The sequence below is a fragment of the Onychomys torridus genome, chromosome 14, assembly GCF_903995425.1.
Source record: "Onychomys torridus chromosome 14, mOncTor1.1, whole genome shotgun sequence".
In the NCBI taxonomy this organism is placed as follows: Eukaryota; Metazoa; Chordata; class Mammalia; order Rodentia; family Cricetidae; genus Onychomys; species Onychomys torridus.
In genome coordinates this window covers 20,783,115-20,802,090 of record NC_050456.1, presented here as the reverse complement: position 1 = coordinate 20,802,090, position 18,976 = coordinate 20,783,115, and the positions used below count along the sequence as shown (strand labels likewise).

Sequence of the window (18,976 nt, the reverse complement as noted above, 5' to 3'; positions counted from 1 at the left end):
TGTGAGCTGCCATGTGGTTAAAACCTAGTTGTCTTGGAAGAGCAGCGGCGCTCTTAACTGCTCAGCCATCTCTCCTGCCCCTGAATGACACCTTATTATTTCTGCTTTGGAGAACGCTTGATTCTAAGTTGTGAATTCTGGTTTAACAAACTCCCCACTCCCTCCAACAATAACCTTATTCTTGGGCTTGAAGAGTTTTTAGTATGTTTTGACAAACAGCCCTTTATTAGATATGTTGTTTCAAAGTATTTTCCCCCCTGGGGAACTTTGGAAATTTCTGAGGTGGGATACATTCATAGTCTGTGAAGGTAGACTCCAGGTATGTGTATGTGGATAAATACATTGTGATACTTTTAAACAACTCACTATTATCCAGCATAAGAAGAAAGGAGCTAGGTGTGATGATGCACTCATGTTGCAGCACCCAGGAAGCTGAGGCAGGAGGACACCGACTTTGATAAACATACTCTTATTTCAAAACAAATAGGCAAACAAAACAAACAAAACCAAAACCAAAGCCAAATAAAAAAAAATCCAGGACAAAAAAGCCCAAACAAATACACGAGCTACCAAGCTACAAAAAGACACAGAGGATCCCAGTGAGTGTTAGTGAACGCAAGAGCCCTTCTGAAAGGGCTGTCTGTACAGAATGAGTCTAATTATCTGACATTTTGGAAAGGGCATAAACAGGAAGAGATCAGTGGTAACTCTCTGTACTTGGACCTGGCTGGCCAGGAACACCATCTGCAGACCAAGGTAGCTCTAACTTAGGGTTTTAGACGTAAGAGGCACCATAAATTAACGGCATCATAAATACATCTCCATGTATGCTCCTGGAGGCAGGTGCATTTTCTCCTCTTACCCTCTACCCCACCCCCCTTCACCACCACAGGGACAGCCAGGACAAGTCACGACCTCATTAGTAGCCAAGGATGACCTTGAACTCCAGCTCCTCCAGCCTCCAGGTCCCTAGTGTCACAGTCACAGGAGGACGCCACTACCGGCGGCTAGTCTTGAATTTTCAATGAAATAAAAGTCTGAAGGGAATAACTGTGGAAGTACTAGTGACCACGAGCCGCAGGAGAAAGAGTTGAAAGTCTTCTCGGGACTCCGCGGGGGGCCGCCAGGGCACGCGTCCCATCTGCACCCGGGCGATAACGCCGAGCTGGCTTCCCAGGCTCGCCGCCGGGAAGCGTTCTGGTAAACCGCAGGGCGCTCGTCCTCGGTCGTACGCGAGGAAGAGGAGGAGGAGGAGGAGACCCGAGGACCGAGACGGTGGCCTCCGTGCCCACCGCGGGACTCCGGAGTGGCCGGCGCCGGGCGAGGCGGGCGGAGCGTGCGCGAACCAGCTGCTGGCGGCGCGCACCGATTGACAGCGCGGCCAGGCCGGCGCCGGGCGGCCCGAGGAGAGCCGTAGTCGCCCGCTCGCCCGCCCGCAGGAGCCCGGCGCCCCCGTCGTCGCCCCGCTCCGCTCCGCCGCCGGCCTCCGCAGCGCCCCAGGTGGCCGCGGGCAGGGCGGCCGGGACGCGTTCGCTCCGCCTCCGCCGGCGCGGCCTCCGCCAGCCTCCCCGCCCGGCGCCCGGTCGAGCCTCCTCCTGCCCCCGCCCGGCTGGCGATGGACGCGGCCTCTCCCCGCTGCCGCCGGCAGCTGCGCGCGGGCCTGGCTGTGAACCGCAGGGCCTGAGGAGCCGCGCGCGCCGAGGGGTCGGGACCCGCGCTGGCTGCCGCCGCTCGGGAGGACCTCTCGCTTCCTTGTCACCGGGTCCCCGCGGAGGAAGGGGAGGGACGAGCCGCGGCTTTTCCTGTGCCGCCTGCCTGGCTCGACCTGCGCGGCCCGCGGCTTCCTGGGAACTCGAAGGCCGCGGCCGGGCCTGGCTCTGCCCGCGGCCTGCTTTGGAGCTGGACCGGAGCTTGTTTGGGACGACGAGCCAGGGTAAGAGGGCCGCGGGGAGGGCAGGCGGGAGCGCTCGGCGCCGTCGGCGGGCTGGGCCTGCGCGAGGATCCGGGCGGCCGAGCCCAGCGGCGGGCGCGGAGCTGAATCCCGGCGCGGTGAGGTCGGTCGTCCGCCGCCGCCGCTCCGTCTCGGCCTCTTTGTTCCCCTCCCCGGGCCCTACGGGGCTTGGCTTGCTGGCGCCGGAGCTCCGGCCGCGCTCCCCTTGCCCTTGATCAGGCTCTGCTGCCCGGCGGGGACCGGGGACGTCCCGCTGGGCCTCCCGAGTTCCGGGAGCCCCCGCAGCCCGGCCGCTCGGCTGCTTCCCCTCGAGCACTCAGGCTGGTGCTTCTCCAGAACTTGGCCCTCCTCCCCCAGGCAGGTAGCTAACTCGGCCGGGCGGGGTGGCAGCCGCTCGGCTCCGGCCTTGGGCAGGCCGAGGGTGGCGGGGCAGCCCGGCCGGGCGCCGCCGATGGGTGCCCGCCGCGACCCGCCTCTCGGTTCCCACACCGGCAGGTGGATGGCGTGGGACAAGGCCGTCTGTCCTTGGGTCAGGCGCTTTTGTGATGACTCGCCGTACCTAGACTACTTCTCGATTTTTTTTTTTTTTTTTTAAATTAAAAACTAACTGCCCCATCTTGTGGGAACCGAGAGTGGCCCATTCCCCCTCCCCCCTTGGTTATCTGTTAGTTGCATTTACTTTAAGCATTAAAAAAAAAAAGTTTTAAGAACACTTGCCAAAGACTGCCAGAAGTTGTAACCAGTATTCCCCCCCCCCCCCACCCCAGGTAGATTTCATATTTAATTAGTGTTTGTATTTGGACATATTTTGGAGTAAGTTTGAGTAGTCAGTATTTGAGAAGTAGCTGTGATAGGAGACATTCATTTTGAGGGGATTGTGTAGTTTACTTAAAAGTGCTGGATCTGACCCGTATCTGAAGCCCAGTTTTTTGTTTTTTGTTTTTTTGCAGGGAGACATTCGCTGGCTAAAGAACTTTTTTGTAGGTGTTCTTTGCTTTTTGGCACAGACATTGGTGATAACAGTAGTGGGATCCAAAGCTTGTTTCACTGTTTGACAAAGGCAGCTCTGGTTTCTAGTTAACTAGCAACCTAATCAGCATATACTCCTGTGTTAAGACTGTTTTGTGTTTAGTGTACCTGAACAGTAAGCCCAGGGAAGAAGAGGAAAGTTGAAAACTGCTACCTATAGCATACTTTTTGAGGTAATACAGGAGTTTTGAAGTTTGGAAAGTTTTTTAAAATCATGTATATTTATTTATTCTTGTATGTGTGTGGGTATGTGCATGCCATGGTGCACATATGGAAATCAGAGAACAACTGTGTGTGTTTGTGTGTGTGTGTGTGTGTGTACACGTATATGTATGTATACTAGTTTGAGGACCTTACAAAAACTTAGTTCTAGCAGATGTACAAGAAAACAGTTTAAACACAGGCTGATCACTTCTGAGCATTTGAAAACCCCTTTTCCTTTTTTAATTTAGGCACAGAGGCATTTTAAAGACCATGGCGGACGTGGATCCAGATACGTTGCTGGAATGGCTGCAGATGGGGCAGGGAGATGAAAGGGACATGCAGCTAATAGCCCTGGAACAGCTCTGCATGCTGCTTTTGATGTCTGACAATGTGGATCGATGTTTTGAAACGTAAGTTCCTCCATCATCTTCCTCTGGGGTCGCTGTAGTGACGTCTGTGTCCAGCCATTTGCTGACGTCGGTTTGTGCAAAAACTTCACGAGTGAACTTTAAAATGTCTGTAGCTGTCTGTTTACTTTGCTGAGAGATAAAAGGTGGCGGGAAATGGAACCCAGGTCATGATAATTGTGATTATGTAAATACATATTTGTTGAATGAATGTGAATTAGGAATACTAATATTAACCCATAGCTTGGTTGAGTCAGTTATGAAACACCTCATAAACTGAGGAGACTATAAGTGTTTATCTTCTTTAAAGCTGTGTAACCGAGTGGGAGAGTAAGATTCTGTTTGGTTTTCATGTCATTGTGATTTTGTTAGAATAACTCTCTGGTTTGTAAGTTTCATTTTGAGACGTTCCCTTGGTTGTTACATAGTGTGTGTGTGCATGCCATGGTCAGCATATGGAAATCAGAGGACAACTTTGGGAATTGATTTCTTGTTTCAGCATCTGGGGTCCAGGATGTAAACTCAGGTTTACAAGGCAGAACCATCTCCTCACCCCAAATTTGGAGAGTTTTAAACAGTTCTATTCAGAGATGATAATACAGTTTGCATAAAAATATAAAAGAAAATTCACTATTCCATGGGCCACTAAAGTCGTGTTTTTCCTCTTGTGTGACTCTCGTTCAGTAAAAGAGTGTTTTCCTGAGTTTATTTGTGTTTGTAGTGCTGAATTCCAATAAGTCATTAAAAACTTTTTATATGTGCTTTAATGCTATTTAAAGGTAATTAGAAAATGTTTGAGATATTGCCCTAAAGCTTGGTATAATTAATGCCTTTGAGGTGGAAACAGAATATATTACTTGCTAAATCTAAATTATCTTTTCAACTTGTTTTTTTTCTTGTTTGATTTTTAAGTAATAGTTTGGATTTTTGTTAAAATAGTATTATTTTAGCTGGCTATCGTGGCTCATGCCTTGAACCCCAGCACTCAGGAGATGGAGGTAGAAAGAGCAGGAATTAAAGGTCATTCTTGGCTACATAGTGTAGCAAACTTTGTTGGACTGTCTTTTGTGGGACTGCCAGCTCCCCAATAATGATGTTGAGACTTAATATTAATTATGAAAGCTTGGCCTTAGGTTAGGCTTGTTGCCAACTAGCTCATAACTTAATTAACCAATATTTTTTTAATCTATGTTCTGCCATGTGGTTCGGTTACTTCTTAGTATGGCACCATCGTACTTGCTCTAAGTCCACTGGTGAAATCCATCTGCCTAGATTCGTTGTCCAGTTTTTCTCTCTGCCCAGAAGTCCTGTCTGTTCTCTCCTGCCTAGCTATTGGCCATTTAGCTCTTTATTAAACCAATTAGAAGGAGCCTTAGGCAGAGATACATCTTTACAGTGTAAACAAAAATTTCAAAACAACATAGTCTAGTCCTAAATAACTAAATAGATAGATAGACAGATAAATGAATGAATGAATGAATGAATGAATGAAAGTAAGGGTACCCAGGGAGATGGCACAGTGGGTAAGGGCACTTGCCCTAAGGCTGAGGACATGAGTTTAGTGCCCAGAACCTGTGTTATAGGAGAGAACCAGTGCTGGTGAGTTGTCCTCTAACATTTTTGAATACAGAGTTCATTGAAGTCCTTACACACAAGCTTCCACATCCTAGGGGTTGGTTTAACTCCTGTTCATCAGTAGATTTTTTTTTTTTTTTTTTTGAGACATGTTTTCTCTGTGTAGCTCTGGCTGTCCTGGAACTTACTCTGTAGTCCAGGCTGACCTTGAACTCTCAGAGAGCCTTCTGCTTCTGCCTCCTGAGTGCTGGGACTAAAGGAGTATGCCACCGCCACCACCAGGAAGTCACTAGATTCTTAAAACAGAAATTTAATTTCTCCATTAATAACCTGTTTTAACAGGATTTATAGAACACATGAGGTAGAGTCTTAAGTGTTCATGCATTTCATTAGAGTCACTACTAGCTTGAGAGTTAGTTTTTTGTTTCAAAGATTTATTTATATTTATGTGTGTGTGTGTCTGCATTCATGCAGTGTGCCTGAAGAGGCCAGAAGTGTTCTCCCCTGGATTGGAGTTGCAGTTGGTTGTGAGCAACGGCTGTGGGTGCTGGGACTGAGCTTGGTTCCTCTGTAGCTTTAAGTGCTCTTACCTGCTGAGCCATTGTTTCAGCCCACTTTTTGCATTTACAAAGTCATTCTTGGCCCCGGGGTTGTAGCTTGATGGTAGAGTTTATCTAGTGTGGGGTTAGGTCCTTAGCGCTGCTGGGGAAAGAGTCATATTCGCCAGTTGACTACTTTATATTTTCTGTTTAGTGTTCTCTGTCTCTCTCTCTCTCTGTCTCTCTGTCTCTCTGTCTCTGTCTCTCTCTCTCTCTCTCTCTCACACACACACACACACACACACACACACACACACACAGAGGTTTTATTTTTTTTTAAAGAAATATTGAGGTTTCCTTTCTTAAAACATTGTGATTTATTATTGTGCCTGCTTGTGCACACGTGTACCATAATGTGGAGGTCAGAGAGGACAGCTTTGGAAAGTTGGTTGTTGATATCCACCACTGACCTGAGTTCAATACCTGGGATCTGCATGGCTTCAGAGAAGAGAAACATTTATAGTCTATATTTATGAAATGCTTCCAAAGTGGCTCCTGCTCCTTCTGCCCCCACCTTCCAAGTTTTGGCATTAAAGTATGAGCCCCCATAGCTAGCTAAAATAATACTGTTTTAGCAAAAATCCAAGCTATTATTTAAGAATTAGAGGAGAGAAGCATTGGAAAGGTGGTATGGAGTTAGCAAGTAATAGAGTCTGTCCCAGGGATTAGACTGTTTGTCATGGTTGGTGGCAAGTGCCTCTGTCTGCTGACCTGTCGCTCTGGCCCAAGTAGAGGGATTTATAACAGCATTTAAAGAGACTGTTACTATGTTAAAACAGTTTAGAGGATAATTCCAAAAATCCATGTACTTATGGACTTATTTGTGTGTACATGCATGTGGAAGTTGATTTTTTTTTCCTTCTACTTTGTAGCTCCTAGATATGAGACTCAGGTCAGCAGGCTTGGTGGCACGTGCCCTTTATTGAACCGTCATTGGTCCTAAAGAAGCTTTTTTTTTTTTAAATTTTTTATTCTTATTTTATGTGCATTGGTGTTTTACCATAGGTGTTGGGTCTCCTAGAACTGGAGTTACAGACAGTTGTGAGCTGCCATGTGGGTGCTGGGAATTGAACTTAGGTCCTCTGGAAGAGCAGTCGGTGCCCTTAACCATTGAGCCATTGCCTCAGCCCCCAAGAAGTTTTTTCTTAAAAAGATTTATTTGTTTTTAGCCATGATGATGCTCGCCTTTGATCTCAGCACTTGGGAGGCAGAAGCAGGGGAATCTCTGTGAGTTCAAGGCCAGCCTGGTCCAGAAAAATTCCAGGACAGCCAAAGTTGTTATAGAAACCCTGTCTAGAAACAAACAGAAAAGATTTATTTGTTTTTATTTTTTGTGTGTGGGTGTTTTGACTGCATGTATGTCTGTGCCTTGAGTGCATGCCTGGGTGTCCACAGCGGCCAGAGGAGGACATTGGAGTCACTGGATCTGGAGTCACAGATGGTTGTGAGTGCTGGGAATTGAACTCAGTCCTCTGGAAGGCAACAAGTACTTTTAACTGCTGAGCCATCTCTCCAGTCCCTAAAGAACTTTTTTTTTTTTTTAAACCGGAGCTGAGGACTGAACCCAGGGCCTTGCGCTTGCTGGGCAAGCGCTCTACCACTGAGCTAAATCCCCAACCCCAGAACTTTTTAAAAGGAAATTTTAAAAATGTAAAATCGATCTTATGAAAAATTCTATATCTGTACAAACTGCTGTGATGTATTTTCTTCCCTTCTATGCCTATTCATATTTTGTGTAATGAAACTTTAAGAAAATGAGATTAAAATTAATTTAGACTTGATGTACACTCTGAAGGAGCAGGACTTTCTAATCATTTAGGATTTATTTATTTTTATTTTGTTTGTATGAGTGTTTTGCCTGCATGTGCACCTGTGTGTACAGGGACCCTTGGAGGTCCGAGGAGGCAGCAGATCCCTTGGCACTGGAGTTGTGATGACTGTGAGCTCCCTGTGGTGTTGGGGACTGAACCTGGGTCCTCCCTCGAAAGAGCAGTCTATGTTCCTAACCATTGAGCCATCTCTCCAGCCCCAGGACATTTTCAGTTAGATTGGTTAGTTCTGTTTCATGTAGCATGGCAGTTAGGTTCTCAAAATAGACATCTGTTAACATTTCTTTACTACCCTCTCACTGACCTTTGTTTCCCCTTCTCTTATGTCATTACTTGTTATAGGATGTTGTGATGTGTGCGTGAGTGGCCCTGAGCTTGCCTTTATCCTATGGTGCCTGTGGCCATCGAAACAGGGCAGCTTACAGGGACTATTCTGTTTTTTCCCTCTTTCTGGGGTTGAATGTCGGTAATTTAGCAAGTGGTTCCCCAGCTGAGACCACTTTCTGCCGTTCCCTTTCAGTCCTGGTTTGCTGACAGCCACATACCTCTCTAAACAAGAAATTACATTGTGACTTTTGGTTATGGCATTATGGCCGCAGGCTCCAGTTCTTTTTCTAAAAGATTTACTTCTGTTGTATGTGTATTGAGTGTTTTGTCTGCACATAAGCACATGGGTTTGAAGTGGGTGTCGGATCCCCTGCTGCTGGAGTTAGAGATGGGTGTGAGGCACCATGTGGGTGCTGGGAACCAAGCTCGGGTCCTCTGCAAGAGCAGCCAGTGCTCCAACCACCCAGCCATTTCTTCAGCTCCTGCGGTCAAATTCTTACAGTCTGCTCGTCTACTTAGCTTCTGAGAGCTTGTTCTGGTCCTTTGTAAAGTAACGATTTGATTTCAGGTGGGGATTAGTGGAGAGAGTATATGCGGGAAAAAATGTTTCCAGTGAAGTGATGTAATACCTAATTTTGAATTGTATTTCGGTACTTTATACAGTGATTAATTTGGGAGTCTTTCTGTCTTGTCTCTAGACAGGTTCTCATGTAACCTGGGCTGGGCTGATTTTGTAAGTTAGCCAAGATTCCCCTGCCCCCATTCCTCCACAGTATGTGCCATCAAACCCGGCTTTGGGTTTTTTATTTGTTTGTTTTTGAAACAGGCTTGCTTATCTCTATGGTTCACTCTGGCCTAGAACTATCTCACAAGCTGGCTTCCAGCTGAAGGTAATCCTCCTGAGTGCTGGGATTCCAGTTGGGCACTACCACATCTGACTTTCCTTCTGCCTCAGCTTCCTCAGCACTGGAATTTTAGACATGAACTCCCTCCATCCAGCTTTTAAAATCTTTTAAAGTCAACAGATAGGACAGATGAAAAACAAGATATGCACCCTTTTTTTCGTTTTTTGCTTTTTTTGAGACAGGTTTCTGTGTAACAGCCCAGTCTCACCTCAAACTCAGAGATCCTACTTCCTTTACTCCTAAGTGCTGGGGATAAAGGTGTGTGCCACCACCGCCCAGCAAGATGTGCATATTTTTAAGATGCCATAGAAAATCAGAACGTCTAAGCTGTGTTTAATAAATCCAAACATGCTCACATATTTATTTAATACCTTTTGCCTGATTTGTTTGTACTGAAAGTGTGCTTCTGTGTAGTTAGGAAAGGCACATAGTGCATGGAGAACCATGGCTTTGGAAATGGCTGGAGCGGAGTTCAGAATCCTGCCTTCATTGCAGAGAAGTCATGTGATCGGCTTTCCAGCCGAGTCCTAATCCTTGTTGGGTTTTTATGAAAATCAAGTGAGATTAATACATTTGAAATGCTAATGTGGTGCTTTTGCATACTAGTTGAGCGATTTTCCCCTTGGGATTGTTCTGAATCTCCAGGGTTTTGTTTGACTGTCCTTTTGGAGTTAAGGAATATGCTTTTTGAGATTCTGTACTGCTTCTTTTTTTTTTTTATCTGTTCAGAGAGCTGTGTTTTACTTGAGCTGTGTAAGTGAGATTCCTCTTCATCTTCCCCTTCACTGTTTGATGTACGGCAGACATTTTTCTATAGGCTAATCCATAATCTAAAAAGATTTTAGCCTCCCCTCCTGAAAGTATGGCCAGCATTTTCTTTCATCAGCTTGATACGGTACAAATTCTTAGCCTAGTAGTGAAATGTCTCAATAAAGCTTGTCCAGTGATTGGGCAAAACCAAAACTTACAAGCCACAGTCATCCTAGGGTCCCCCCTGCTATAGATATAGCCTCCCTGATCTGTGGGTTGCAGTCTGATTGTCCTTTGCTTTATATCTAGGATCCACTTAGGAGTGAGTACATACCGTGTTTATCCTTCTGCGTCTGGGTACCTCACTCGGGATGGTATCTTCTCGGTCCACCGTCCATTTGCCCGCAAACCTCATGCGGTCATTGTGTTTCTCAGTGCACTGCTTGCTCAGGTCTGAACTGACTGAGGCAGTGTTTCTGAAGGTGAAGGAAATTGGAGGTTAATTTTTACTTCCATTTGAATTGTCATTAGCCTCTCAGTGTAATAGGATACACTCGATAATGGATGGTCTGAGAGAAATGGTTTTATTGGGTTTTCTGGCCCATGTCTATAATTGCAATGCTTAGGCTGAGGCAGGAGGATTGCCATGAGCTTGAGCCTAGCCTAGGGTGTGGAGGGAAACCCTGTCTCAAAAGACAAGCAGAAAAGGAGCGACTCGATTGGGGGTGTTCAGGTTATAGGATGCCTGGGGAGCTGGTCAAGAAGCGTGGCATGCAGGCGTGCAGGGATGCAGGGGCACTTGGCTGATGGGGTGGGGACTGGATTGCTGAGTCTTGGGTGTGTCATGAGCAAGGCCTTGGATTTTATTACAGGAGCATGGGGAGGAAGGGCACTGGAGTGCTGAAATGAGTTGGTCTGGTGGTCTTTCTTCTTCTGGTTCTGGGGATCAAGTTCACCTACCCAGCCCTTAAATTTGTCTTTTAAAACTATTACTTAGATCAGGTATGGTAGAACATACCTGTGACTTAGCACTTAAGAGGCCAGGCAAGACCTTGCTCAAAGAACAAGTCAGAGGACGGTGGGGTTGCAATTCCATGCTAGCACACTTGCATGCACCAGGCTTAGTGTCAGGCTCCAGCACCGTAGAGTGGTTCAGCTGCAGAAGGCTGGAGACCTTAGGTGGATCCCTGGAACCCCCTGGAAGAAGAGACCTCACTCCTGCAATGTGTCCTTTGACTTCCACATGTATACCATAGCATGCGAATAGCCACCCCCAGGTAAATAGATAGCGTTCCGTCCACACTGCAGCAGAAGTGCAGAGCAAACACCGAGTTCTCTCCATTAAGGCAGGCTTCAGAGAGGTTCTCAAAGTACCAGTTACCTATGGCCTCGCCACCACTCTTCTCCAAATGCTCCATTGTTCATTTTATTTTAACTTGGCATATAAGAAGCTTAGGATTTTCAATCTTACGTAATGAAGCCGAGTTGGGGGTACTTTTTCTAATTAAAAAAAAAATTATTAGCCAGGCGGTGGTGGCACACACCTTTAATCCCAGCACTTGGGAGGCAGAGGCAGGCGGATCTCTGTGAGTTCAAGGCCAGCCTGGTCTCCAAATCGAGTTCCAGGAAAGGCACAAAGCTACACAGAGAAACCCTGTCTCAAAAAACCAAAAAAAAAAAAAGATTTATTGATTTTAATTTTATGTGCATTAGTGTTTTGCATTCATGTCTGTGTGAGAGTGTCAGATACCTTGAGCTGGAGGTACAGACAGATGTGAGCAGCCATGAGTGCTAGAGGTGACCCCAGGTTCTCTGGAAGAGCAGACAGTGTTTATAACTGCTTAGCTATCTCTCCACCCCCACTTTCTTAGATTTTTATTACGTTTTATTTATTGTATGTGTGTGTATGGGTAAGTGTGCCACAGCTTGCTGGTAGAGGTCAGAGGACAGTTTTCAGGAAATGTTCTCTCCTTCTACCATGAGGTCGTATTCAGCCGTAAAAGCCTTCTCTTTTTTGGGGGTTGGGGTGGGGAGAGACAGTTTCTCTGTGTAGCCCTGCCTGGCCTGGAATTCACTGTATAGACCAGGCTAGCCTCAAACTTAGAGATCCACCTACTTCTGCTTCCTGAGTGCTGAGATTAAGGGTGTATACCACCATAACATGTCTAAATACTTTTTTAATACAAATTTTTAAGGATGAGGGCTAGCATAAAGAATGCATTTTGTGAAGATCCACCTGAGAGCTTGGGTATAGACTTCTCAAAGAGAGTTACAGTTTGTTAAGAGATCTTTGTGGGTGTTGTGGGTACTTATGGAGGCCATTAGGAGCAATCTTTTTAATTTAAATTTTATTATGTACTTATTTGTCATTATTACATATATGTATATGGTGGTGGGGGCAGTACATTTGCTTGCTACAGCACGAATGTACCAGTCAGAGGACAGTTTTGTGGAGTTGGTTTTGTCCTAGTTTTATATGGGTTCTGAGAATCACGCTCAGGTCATCAGGCTTGGGAGGCAAGCACCTTTACCACATGGGCCCTCTTGGTAGCCCAGCTCATTTTGAGACAAGGTTTCCCAATGGAACATGAACCTTGCCATTTAGACTAGGCGGTCTGACTTCAAGCTGTCCGTCCACCCATGTCTCCAGCTCTCCAGTCTTGGGAACATAAGCCCATGACTATATAAATAAGTATGCCCAGCTTTTAGTTGTTGTTGTTATTGTTTTAATTGTATTGTGTGTCTGTCTGTCAGTCTATGTCTGTGATGCAAATGTACCACATGTAAGAACAGCTTTCTGGACTTGGTTCTTTCCTACCACATGGGACTAAGGAATCAAACTCCAGATCCTCAGGCTGCTTTAAAAATTGTCAATTATGTATGTCTGAATGTGGGTATGTGCACACGAGTGTAGATGCTCTGTGGCCAGACATGTTAGCTCTCCTAGAGCCAGAGTTATAAGCAGTCGTGAGCTGTCTGATGTGAGTGCCGGGAACCAAGCTCTGGTCCTCTACAAGAGGGGCAACTGCTCGAACCCTTTGAGTCCTCTCTCCAGCCCTTAAAAGCCATCTCAGCAGATTCATGGGTGTGCTGGGAAAGAATAAATACCACCTGCCTAAGTGTGCGAAGCCTGTGCAGGATTGTTGCCAGGGGTTATTTTAGAATCAACTCTAAGTACATTTTTAAAATTCCCAGGTTCATTTTGAGTATAGTAAATAGTAGAGGAGCTGAACAACATAGACACCAGTTCTTCAGGACTCAGTTTTTAAATCTAACAAAATCCTGTGGCTGTCCCCTTGATGCAGAGTGTATAGCTCGGCGGTAAGGCCTGACGCGGTCAAGGCCGTGCATGCATTCAGTTGTCTAGTCTTGAGTTACACCTCATGACCACACCAACTGTGGGGATCGTAACTACACTTATTAATTATATTTTCTGTTTATGTGGGTTTTGAGACAGGGTCTCATGTAGCCCACACTGGTCTCAAACTGGACCTTAAACTCTCAGCCGCTCTGCTTCTACCTCCCAAATGATGGGATCCCAAGTATATCTGTTTCTGTAGTGCTGGGGCTCCAACCCACAGCTACGTGTGTGCAGGCAAGCACTCTAGCAACTGCGTGTGCGAGGCAAGCACTCTACCAACAACTGTGTGTGCGAGGCAAGCACTCTACCAACAACTGTGTGTGCGAGGCAAGCACTCTACCAACAACTGCGTGTGCGAGGCAAGCACTCTGAACTGAGCTAGAGCCCCAGCTGGGAGAAACGCTATGCATGGATGTGTGTATGGATGGATGTAACTTAGGGCCAAACTGTTGCATGAATCCTAATTGGTCTTATTAAAAACCCAGAGTCCGGTATCAGGGTGAAAGCCCAAAGATTAGAGAAGCAGAGCAGCAGCCATAGCCACCACCTCTTGCCTCACCAACTCCTCAGCTTGAAAGAACGCAAGTTCCTGTCTCCTTCTGCCTTATGTTCCTTCTGTGCCCAGCCATATCACTTTCTGTCTCAACCTTCCTGCTGCTGGGATCAAAGGTGTGTGATCCCAAGTGCTGGAATTAAAGGTGTATGCCACACTGCCTCACTCTGTTTCTCTTTTATACTGAATCAGTCTCATGTAGCCCAGCATGGCCTTGAACTCACGGAAATCCAGATGGATCTCTGCCTCCTGAGTGTTAGATTAAAGGTGCGAGCCACCACTGCCTGATCTCTGAGGCTGGCTCTGTCCTCTGATCTTCAGGCAAGTTTTATTTCTTAGATTACAAATAATATATCGCTGGAGAGGTGGCTCAGAGGTTAAGAGCACTGCTTGCTCTTCCAAAGGTCCTGAGTTTAATTCCCATCAACCACATGGTGGCTCACAACCATCTGTAATGAGATCTGGCGCCCTCTTCTGGTCTTCAGGGATATATGCAGACAGAACACTGTATACAAACAATATATCACCACACCAAACTTATTAACATGACTTTCTTCAACATCCACCACTAAGATATTTCAGATATTATCATGAACAAATCCAACCCCAGTTTTGGCCAGGGAATGGTGGTATACTCCTGTAATCTCAGTATTTAGGAGGCCAAGATAGGATAATTGCCACAAATTTGAGGCCAGCCTGGGCTAAGGCTTTGTCACAGAACAAAAAAGGCTTCTTCCATTATTGTTCTGTGGCTGGTGCCATCAGCCACTGCTTCCTTTCTCTCTAAATCATGTCTTTCAGCAAATCCAGACTATTCTGTCTTTTAAAATTCTCTCAAAACTATTATTTTATTTTGCCTATTTTTGGAATGTCTATGGAAGGAAGAAGTAAGACAGGGTCTTACTGTGTAGCTCTGTCTGTCCTGTAACTTGCTATGTGGCCAAGGATGCTGAATTCTGATCTTGCAGAGTGCTGGGATTCAGGTGTGCATCACCATGCTTGGCTTATGGAGTGGTGGAGACTGTACTCAGGGCTTCGGACACTCCAGGCAAGAAACCTGCTAACTGGTTAGGCTCTGGCTTCCTCAGCCCTTTTTAAAAAACTTGGTGTTTGAGGCAGAGCTCATTGGTTAGGCTGACCATGATTTTACTATAGCCCAGACAGGCTTTGGACTTGGTGACGCTGCTTTAGCCTCCCAAATAGCTGGGATTACAGGCTTGAACCATCAGACCTGCTTGATCCCTTTATACTGAGTAGATGAACCATCTGTATTTAATTTTATAAAATCTTCCCTTGTCATGTGGAAAATACTTTCCTTTGGATTGTACAGATATTTTAAATGTTGACATATTTCATTTTAACAATATAAAAACTCAAATTTGTTACTGTGACTACTAATTATATCAAAAAAATCTTTATTGGGATGCTGTCAGCTCTTTGTGGCAATTATGTTCTCCAAAATTGTAAGTTTTGCTTGAAAGCTTGACTGTTTTTATAATTGGTAACAAGCCCCATTAATTGTTTTACCTGCATTAAAAGGCCTGCTTCAGTAAATTTTTAAGGAAATGTTTACCAGATATCATTATCACATTTCTTTTCTCTTTCTTTCTTTCTTTCTTTTTTTTTTTTTTTTTTTTTTTTTTTTTTTTTTTTTTTTTGAGACAGGGTTTCTCTGTGTAGTTTTGATACTTGTCCTGTCTGGATCTTGCTCTGTAGACCAGGCTGGCCTTAAACTCACAGAGATCTGCCTGGCTCTGCCTCCCAAGTGCTGGGATTAAAGCTGCCCCCCCCATTTATTTGTTTATTTCTGTGTGTGTGTGTGTGTGTGTGTGTGTGTGTGCGTGCGCGCTAGCCACAGCATGTCTTGTGGAGTCCAGAGTTCAACTTTGGGGTGTCTGTTACATGAGTCCTTTGGAATTGAACTCAGGTTATTAGACTTGCTGGCAAGTTCCTTTGCTTGCCGAGTAACCTCACCACCGTTTGCTAGCTATCTGAGCCTGTATAATCAGTTTGTTTGATGTTCTTTGAATAAAAAGGTTACTGCAAGAAAATAGCCAGTGGTTCAGTTCTCAGACAGTTGAACAGGTATTGTTCACTGACAAGCGGTTATCTTTGGTTATGGAGGTAAGCTTTTGCTTTCTTATCATTTTCTTTGTAGAATATTAAAGAGATTTATATCTGAAGAGTTCAGATTTAGTATGTAATAATTTTGTTGCTCCAGCAAAGTTGTTCTTTGGTGAAATTGGCCTTTATTTTTATTAGTTCCTGGCAGTGAAGAATGCAGTTACTAGTATTAATTGTAGTTATGAGTATTAATTATAGCAACTAGTATTAGCTAATATTAACTAGTATTAAATGTAGCTACTGCCCTCATTTCGATAAAGCACCAGCAATTTTTTTGTTTGTTTTGGAGACAAGTTCTCACTGTGTAGCCCTGGCTAGCCTGGAACTCACTTTGTAAATCAAGCTGAACTCACAGTGATGCCCCTGCCTCTGCCTCCCAAGTGCTGGGGTTAAAGACAGGGTCACCAGCTCCAGCAGTTTTATCCTGCCTTTTTTTTTTTTTTTTTTTTTTTTCCCACATCATTAGTGCATTTGTCGACATGGGAATCAGTGCATCAGGAAGAGAAAGGGCAATCTCACTGAGTACCAGTGAGGTCAAGTTGAAGGACGCCTAAAAGGTCCTTTGTTCTTTAGCATCCTTCTCAAGTGGCCTGGCAGCGAGGGCAGATTTGAAGGGACTGAGGAGTGAGTGGGAAATGGCGATGTGGAGACCGAGCTTGTGGAAAACTTTGTTGAGAAGTGAGGGAAAAGGAGCTAGGCCAGAGGATAACTCATCCTTAGTATGATGTGGCTTTTGTCTACGTCAGTGCTGCTTTTTTCCCAGGTCTAGGGATCAGACGTGGGGCCTTGTTGTCTTAGGTAAGAGCTGTACATTGATTTCCAGCTCCAGCCCTGAGCCTTAAACTTGTAATGTGCACAGTGAGAATCACCTGGGCCTCTTGTTAAACAAATTCTCTGAGTTGGTCAGTACTCCTTTTCTAAAATTAATTTTATTTTGTATGTTTGAGTGTTTTGCCTGCGTGTACATCTGTGCACCATGTGTGTGCCTGGTATTCTCAGAGGCCAGAAGAGAGCATCAGATCCCCTGGAACTGGATTTACAGATAGATAGTTAGGAGCTGCCATGTGGGTACTGGGAATCAAACCTGGGTCCGAGGAGAGCAACAAGGCCTTTCAACCCCTGAAGCATCTCTCTAGCTCTGGTCTATATTCCTAACATGCTTCTAGGAAATGCAGCAAGAGTTTGTCAGAAAATTCCATAGACCATAATCCCAGCATTTGAGAGGCTGAGGCAAGAGGGTCACTTAAAAATTTGAGGCCAGCCAGGGCTATGCAGCAAGTCTGGCTCAAAACAATAAAAACCAAAAACAAACCACCACCAACAAAAAACTTTATAGGTAGCAAACCTCTGATATATTATACTGATTACAAGATTGTAGGAAAAGGTAAGCAGACTAGGTTCAGTGTAGGAAGTTTAACAGATTTAGTCTGACAGTCTGAGGACCTGCGTTTTCTCTTGAGGTACAAGGTTAAAAGGATGATCTATCTAGGATTAGTGTGGCGAAATGAATATATTCATGTGATGACTAGTGGCATCCTGACAGATAAGCTTTCTCTAAGTTAACTATAACCACAGTTTTGGACATAAAATACTATCACTGGCCTTCACTTTGTTGTTTTTTAAGGTAATAGGTCGGTTTGAAGACTACTCCAGTCTCAGACATGTGCACGGCTACTGTGTATACGTTTACTGTGACTTCTGCACTGGACTCTACCTCCTTCGCCCTCACCCTGTCCTTGGGCGCACAAAGAGTTAAACAAACGCAAATGCTGACGGACTGTTTTCCACATGCAGCCTGGTTCTGAGTCTTGATTGTGAGAATACCTGAGGAGGAGTGTAGGCTGGTCATCAGTGTGCACTTTCCTGCAACCACACATCGGTCCACATCCCCCAGCGGGGAGTGACATCCCTCTGGTCAACTTACCTTTCTGTGAATAGGAAGTATTCATTAGTAAGACAAGTGCATATAAGGCACAAATGTCAGGCAGGCAGCAAGTGTGCTACTGCATTTTAATGTTCAAGACCATCCTCAAGGATACAGCTTGTTGAGGCCAGCCTGAGATACACTGTGGCCCTGTCTCAAAATATCCCCACTAAAGGATATTGTTATAGTTAAGAAACCAACTTTATTTTTTTAGTACTCACAGAGATCCACCTGGCTCTGCCTCCCAAGTGCTGGGATTAAAGGCATGCGCCACCACTGCCCGGCTCTATAATTTTATTTTTAATGTTTTCATTTGTACATAATGATGAGTTTATTTCATTGACATTTTCATACATGTATATAGTGTATTTCAATCCTAGGTTCACTTATTTATTTTGAAGTAGGGTCTTATTATATAGCTTTGGCAGCTTAGAGCTTGCTCTGTAGACCAGGCTGGCCTCGAACTAAGAGATCGGCCTGCCATTTCCTTCCAGCTTTGCTTTTAAAGGTGTGTATCACTAGGCCTGGATCAATCATAGCCTTTAAATTATTTTAGGTTTAGTAAGGAAAAATGAGAAAGAACTCCAGAGAGTGGGAGAAACCCAGGGGAGGAAACATGCTTCTGCTGCTGCTTTTGGACTTTTTGGTTGAGCTGTCTCTCTAGCCCCTCTCCCTGGTTCTTTCCCCTCCCTCCCTCCCTTCCTCCCTCCCTCCTTCCCTCCCTCTTTCTCCCCTCTTCTTCCCTTCCTCCTTCCCTCCTTCCTTCTCTCCACCCTCCTCCCTCCCTCCCTTTCTCCCTCTCCCCCTTTCTTTGTTTCGTAAAGGAAGTATCTTGTAAGTAGCCCATAGACGGCTAAAAATATCCCCAAAGAAATGAGGTATGAAGTCCCATTCACAGTAGTTTCAAAAGGAAAAGCAAAAACGTAGTAATACACCAGTGCGGTAGAAGACTTCTGTATTTATTGGAAACGTGAAGATCCTGAAGAAGTATTTTGAGACTCTAAAAGATGGAAAGTACCACTGTGCTTGTGGACTGACAGAGTTCTATTGTGAAAAAGGCTGTATCACTGGAAATGATCTACAGATGCAATCAAAATTCCAAAGACATTCTTCATATAGTAGAAAAACATGATCACAAAATTCATATGGAACTACAAAAGACTCTTAAGAGCTAGAGTATTCCTAAGCAGAACAAACAAGGCTGGAGATCCATAGTACCTGAGCTTAAATCATACTCCAGAGCCATAATGACAGTATGGTCTTGGCACAGAACACTTATGTAGACTACAGAATAGAGGACTCAGAAATAAAGTACACACTCCAGTGCATTAGGGACAGAACCAATAGAGTCATAGAATAAAGGGGTTTACTAGACTGACTTCCACGGCCCAGTCTGCCAAGTACAGCAGCGGTGGTCTTCACACCAGAGACTAAGAAC

The 18,976-nt window shown here is 45.1% G+C and overlaps 1 protein-coding gene across 3 annotated transcripts in view; it reads left to right on the top strand.

Moving 5' to 3' along the window:
- The first annotated feature begins 1,463 nt into the window (after window positions 1-1,463).
- The window catches only part of Hectd1 (HECT domain E3 ubiquitin protein ligase 1), an 88,884-nt gene continuing 71,371 nt past the window's right edge, over window positions 1,464-18,976 (top strand). For all 3 annotated transcript variants that reach the window (XM_036205472.1, XM_036205471.1, XM_036205470.1), the window contains exons 1-2: window positions 1,464-1,933; window positions 3,433-3,594. In XM_036205472.1, coding sequence (XP_036061365.1) covers window positions 3,455-3,594 — 140 coding nt within the window. In that variant the 5' untranslated portion in view covers window positions 1,464-1,933; window positions 3,433-3,454. The remainder of the gene's footprint in view (window positions 1,934-3,432; window positions 3,595-18,976) is intronic.